This window comes from Bos taurus, chromosome 2, assembly GCF_002263795.3.
Source record: "Bos taurus isolate L1 Dominette 01449 registration number 42190680 breed Hereford chromosome 2, ARS-UCD2.0, whole genome shotgun sequence".
Lineage (NCBI taxonomy): Eukaryota > Metazoa > Chordata > Mammalia > Artiodactyla > Bovidae > Bos > Bos taurus.
In genome coordinates, this window is record NC_037329.1 from 103,427,092 (window position 1) to 103,433,091 (window position 6,000).

The 6,000-nt window shown below is 44.0% G+C and overlaps 1 protein-coding gene across 12 annotated transcripts in view; it reads right to left on the reverse strand.

Moving 5' to 3' along the window:
• FN1 (fibronectin 1) overlaps window positions 1-3,661 on the reverse strand; it is a 69,193-nt gene extending 65,532 nt beyond the window's left edge. For 11 of the 12 annotated variants that reach the window (XM_005202786.5, XM_005202783.5, XM_005202782.5 and 8 more), the window contains exons 1-3: window positions 3,281-3,661; window positions 2,230-2,358; window positions 1,111-1,248 (exon numbers count right to left, since the gene is read on the reverse strand). In XM_005202786.5, the coding sequence (XP_005202843.1) occupies window positions 1,111-1,248; window positions 2,230-2,358; window positions 3,281-3,431 (418 nt within the window). In that variant the 5' untranslated portion in view covers window positions 3,432-3,661. The remainder of the gene's footprint in view (window positions 1-1,110; window positions 1,249-2,229; window positions 2,359-3,280) is intronic. The other variant, NM_001163778.1, reaches the window with a different exon arrangement.
• Between the last annotated feature and the right edge of the window lie 2,339 nt (window positions 3,662-6,000).

Sequence of the window (6,000 nt, forward strand, 5' to 3'; positions counted from 1 at the left end):
AATTCCAGCTTTCAGGATGCGGAGAGTCCGTATTTCACCCTAGGATACAAATGTCTTTTTGATGGAAAGCAAATAGATGTATACATAGCAAGTGTGGAAATCTGGTTAAACACAAGGGCACATACAAAGGTTAAACTGTCCACTATGTAAACATTATGTAAACACTACGGAACACTGACTCTTAACATATACCAATAATCTTGGATAAACTCTAACATTAAACGGAGGACAGGCTGATTGGGCTTATTCACAAGAGACTGATTTGTCTTTTCCAGAAGGCTGTACATCATGCTTTTTTGGGGGAGTGCCACTTAGTTCCCTGACCGGACATTGAACCTCCACCCCCGGCAGTGGAAGCGCAGAGTCTTTACCACTAGATCGCCAGGGAAGTCTGATTTGTCTTTTGGACTGAGCCTTTAAGAGACTTATACAACGATGGATTAAAAAACACTAAATGCTGTGTTAATAGAAGCTATTGGTAACCCAATGAATCATACTGGAAAGTTTGACTTAGCTAAACTAGAATTGCTGAGAGTAAGTCCAGATCCCTAAGTACCTTGGAAAATTCATTCCACATTATTCCTAGGAATAGAGAGCTCTGCTTCCTGGTTATAAACTACTGGTTACAAAGAAACCAGACTGTTTCTGTGAGATCCAAGCAGTGTGTACATTGCTAACAAGACTAGCAGAGCACACAACGGCTAATTCATTCTTCTTGACCATCTTTCCAATCACTGCAGATCACCACATGAGCAGTCTGGCTTGAAGATGCCCAGATAACATAAAATGGGCAACTCCTCTAAGAATGGGATGGAACCCAAGAGATTTGCTTGGTTAGGCTACATACATATGTGTACACACACACACACACACACACACACTCTCTCTGTCTCTCATAAATGCAAACAGACTGAACACTGCCTCCACCTGTGCTCAGAGCCACCTTACAGAGGCACAGGAATCAGCTGTGTGGCCATAGAAGGGTGTCTGCTCACCTGGGATAAATCCCCACATTAGGAATATCCGGTCATGGATAACAGAAAGTGACAGTGATGGGAATGGAAAAGCTCACACTGTTATCTCAGGTCCTAGACAGAAGGCCATTCTTACTTGCAATGGTGCAGCTTATTCTTCCTCGCCCAGCGCCGATGCAGGTACAGTCCCAGATCATGGAGTCCTTAGGGCGCTCATAAGTGTCACCCACCCGGTAAGTGTTCCCAGTGTACTTGTCAAAGCAAGTCTCTTCAGCTGAGGGAAGATTGAAAGTCCATGTGAACCTTAATAGGGAAAACCGTTTCTATTCCACTCCTCTCATCCAAGGGAAAACCTTTCTTTTCTATTCTGTGAGTAGCAAGGGACAGTGGAAAGTTTTTAAAACTTGAAGTAGGAGATCTCAATTTTACCCTAGGGTCTAACAAAGCCTCAGTTTTCAACCTTTGACAAGTTTTCTAATTTTCTGGTGACGAATTTCCATTGGAAAGGATTCTCAGGCACTTAGGAAAAAGCTATAAAGCACAACCTTAGGACCAGCTAGATTGTGAAGGAAGGACTTTAGATTCCTCTCTCTGGCAGAAAATCAAACCAAGGTCCACTTGAACAATCTGAGCTCCCACCCCCACCCCAGTACTGGCCCTTGTCAATCCTACTATTTCCATTTTGGCCTCATCAGTGGTTCTCTGCAGGAGTTGCCATAATTTACAAGAAATAGATCAAGAGTCATAAAGGAATGAGAACTTTGAAGTAGTCAGTGGTTTTACGTTGAACTGCAGCTGACAAATCGCTTGATAATGTACTGCCCAAAGTGCTTTCTGCCCCATAATCTTACAGTCTAAAATTTGGAATTACTTTCTAATAAATTAGAATTTTATAAGCAATTCTTTTTCTTTGAAGGGAGAAGACACATCATTCATGTTTTTCTTTTTTTTTTTTTTTTCATTCATGTTTTTCATCAAACGTTTTGGGAAAGTAAAACAGAAAGAAGACCCTAGAAACTACTTTGGGATATATTTGTTCTTTTATTTTAAAGGTAAAAAGAACAATATAATTTGAAAAGCAAATATAAGCAGTTATTAAACATTTTTTAAAGATAATTCTATTAGGGAAATGGAATATGTAATTTTACTACTAATCCTAAATTTAATCAACAAGCCCTACTTCTCTATCTATTAGATTCTAATAACTATAATAAGTAGAAGATACTAAGAATTAGGCAGGCTCCCCATCACTTACGTTCAGGCTTGCTCTCACAATTAAAGCCCCGGCTCCCTCCATAACAGGTACAGACCAAGGCGCTGCCCAGGTAGGTGCGCTCCCATTGTTGGTTTATCTGATAGTGCTTTCCATTGTCATAACAACCAGCTGTAAGAAATGAAGAAAAAAGTCATTAAATTTGGATCCTTCCTTTTTCCAAAGTATGGAATTTTCTTGCATGACTAAATTGATGAGCCTAAGCAACAAACGAAGGGGAAAAAAGTTAATCATCAGAGCATCAGAAGAATTAAAAGCAACTAGATATCTAAAGAGTTAACCACACATTTGCACACGTAGATATTTAGGTATTCCTTTTGTTTTTCTTTTGACTGAGTTAAATGTTATACAATGATGTCATTTCCATCTGGCCATGGGTCTGCACCAAAGGAATGGAAACATTTTGAAAAGCAGATAACTGGGAATTACATTTTAAAATGTGCAAGGAATTTCAGCGCTCTTTGGGGGTAATAAGTCAAGAAGGGCAATGCTAAGCAGTTTCCATTAGCCAAGGAAAAGGGAGGGTGTGTCTTTGAGAAACTGGAAGAGGAATTCCAATCTCTGTTCTTGGAGAAGCATCCTGAGAAAGCATTTTGAAGCAATTACATCTCATTCAAAGTAGGCACAGCACAATTATTCAGCTACTCTCCCCTCATCCCCATTTTGAAAGTATTTAACCGATTACTTAGTAACAAAGAAAATAAGCGTAAGGACCACACTAATCCCAAAAATAAAAGTTTAAAGGGGTGCATCATTTTTCTCTTTAAAAACGAGTTTTGGTTAATTCAAAGGAGGATGACCTGAGTCGGTATCAGCACTGCTGGGCATCGCTGAGCTCCGCCTTCCAACGCCTTATCTTACCTAAGCCCACAAAACCAGCCTGCTCAAAGCCAGTCTTTAATGCACCCCTCTCATTTAGGAGTATACACACGCCACGCGCGCGCGCGCGCACAAAACTTAAATCACAACTTTGGTTGGTTTTCTGGCCCCGTCCTGAGGCAGCCTGTTCCAGCCCACTGGGGTCAGTACTCACGTTTGCTCTGACTGACAGTCAGCGGGGACTGGGGCTGAACGATCTGCTGCGCCTGTCTCCTGCTCTTCGAGGCTCCCGCGGAGGGTACCGCTGTCCCCAGGGACAGGACGGCCAGCAGCAGCAGCAGCCCGGGCCCCGGACCCCCGAGCATCTTGAGACGGTGAGGCAACTTGCCGCTTAAGTTTGGTTCCCTTCGCAACCTGCGGGCGGAGTCCCCTTCCAGTACCTCCAAGAGAGTCAGGGCTGGATGATGGGGAAGGGGAAGGGTAGAGGGACAGAGGGGAAGGAGAGGACGAAAGAAGTTGTGGCTGCAGGTCCCCTCGTCCCCGCTCGCGACTAGGGCTCCCCCTCCTCCCCTTGCAAAGCGCAGCCGGCGCGAGCGGCCGAGCCCCGAGAACCAGGGTTTATATGGGACGGTCCCTTCCCGCCCCCCGCGAGGCCCAGGGCGCCGGGGAGGAGGGACCGGCCGGACCCCCTCCCACCCTCCTGCGGCCGCGGCCGCCGCCGACCGCGCGCCCATTGGCCCAGGCTCCGGGTGACGTCAGGGGAACTGTGGGTTCGCCTTGAACAAAAGAGATGCTGATCGCCCGCCAGGATTGGGACAAGAGAACTTTTTTCGGTTTCCTTTGCGGTCGTCAAACTTTTGGGGGGCAGAAGGGGAGGGATGGGAAGCGTCTGGAAACGGGTAGTCTGGGAGGAAAGGGAGGGGCTGGAGTCCCGTGTAGCCAAGGGATAGCAAGTCCATCCTCCCTCTCCCCCCCGCCCCCCGCCGCTTCCCTTTTTAAATATTTTATTGGGGGGGGGGTAGGGGGGAGTTCAGATTGCGTCATCGCTGGGGGTAGGGGGGAAATCTCCGCTCACTGGAGTGTACTTCGACGGGGAGGAAAAACCATAAAGTAGCCACCACCTTGCAGCTGTAGGAATGTAGACTTTGCCGTCCCGGGGAGCGGCTGGCTGGCTTTCCTGCGGTTCCCTCTCTTGGGTCTGTGCAATGACTGGGGACTCACTTTGCCTTCACAGCTTCCTGTTCAAGTCTTCCGCCTTTCTAAACGCAGTATCTGCTGGTTCTGAGGACGTTTTAACTGAGGGTGAGGGGTGGGAAGGGAGGAAGGCAACGGAGGGCGGAAGGGAGAAAGGATCCCTTTAATGAGCTTCTACTATGTACCAGGAATTCCGCGGGGCGGATCTAGACGGAAACTCGGAGAACGAGATTTCTTTGGAAAGGACAGAGCAGCCGTTTCCCTTTTTTTTTTTTTCTTCCCCAAATATGCAAGAAAGTCTTCTTGTCCTGGGGATGGGATGACTGCTGAAAACTGTAAAGTTGGACCTACCTGGGAGAGAGAAAGATCGTAATGTCCTTGCCCATGTTCACCGTTACACAGAACAGAAATCGTTGAGTCATTAAAAGTTGAGAAAAGACCAGTTCCAGTCTTTCCTTCTTACAGTAGCTTCCTTGCTTTTATTTGGCATTTTCATTTGGTAGACATAGGTTTCATCATAGAATTCCCCTCCCCCAGCCCCGCTGCCAGACTTTTTTTTTTTTCCAAGTGTTACTTAGTCTAAGAAATGTGGAAAGTTCCCATTTAAGATTTCCCAGTCTTTCCCTCTAAAGGCATGAGTAGAAAGGGAATCTGAGAAGTCGCTAGCATTTAGCAACTCATCACATCAGTTCTTTTTACAGAGAAACACAAGTCACACTTGGTTTTTAAAGATCTTCAAAAGGAGTCTTCAACTTTCTTGAGCAACTCCTGAAAGATCTAAACTCAAAGTTTTGCCTCGCTAGTTTTGTTAGTAGTGCAGACCTCCCCTTGGCTTTGAGAATCTATGAAGGGTGCAAGCAGGTTTGTCTTTTTCTGCACATACTTAGAGAAAAAGTTTCGCCTTTGGTAACTGCCATAGGTAATTCGAACTCTGGTCTATAAAATGCCGAACATCAAAGGCATAAAACTAACATTTGTTTTCATTAACACAGGGACTTAAAGGGGAAAAAACAGCAAATATCAGTTTCCTACAAGAAGTGTAAAACTTCCTAAGGCAACTTTGTGACCAATTTTGCAAGTTGAAAGAGTGCCACAAATTTCCCCAAATTTAGAGTCCTGTCTGGGTTAGAGTTTTTTTTTTTTGTTTGTTTGTTTTTTCAATTTCTCATCATCACTTGACAAAGCAGTTTTCTCTTTCACACATAAAAGGGCCCCTGTAAATTTCTGGGAAGCCGATGTTCCTTCCAGAGGGAAGGGTACCTGGAAATCAGGATGTAAATAAGATAAACTTGAAGCTAATGCTTTCTTAAAATATACAGATTCTGGGGGAAGGAAATCGGTGGTTAAAAAGTATTTTGCCAACCAAAACCATAATAGTTTGACATATTTACTGTACTCAAAATACATAAGAATAATATACACATGAGAGCTTGGAGGAAATAGCCTAAGTGACTTACATTTCAGAAGAAACTGATATTTCAGTCTGTTGAAATATAATCTGCTTAAGGATATGGTATATTTGTAAAGTCTTACAAGCAAAAATACACAATATTCTGACTGAATGTTATAGAAATGGTTGACAGTTTACCCTTTTACTTAAAAGTGGATTTTTTTTTTTTTAACCTTGGAGACAGAAGCATTTTCTTAGTTAAGACAGTAAGGCTTGCTGTAGTATTCTTTCATTATCAGAGTCCCTTGTAATTGTGTAAGTCTGTTATCTCTAGCTGGAGAGATAATTAA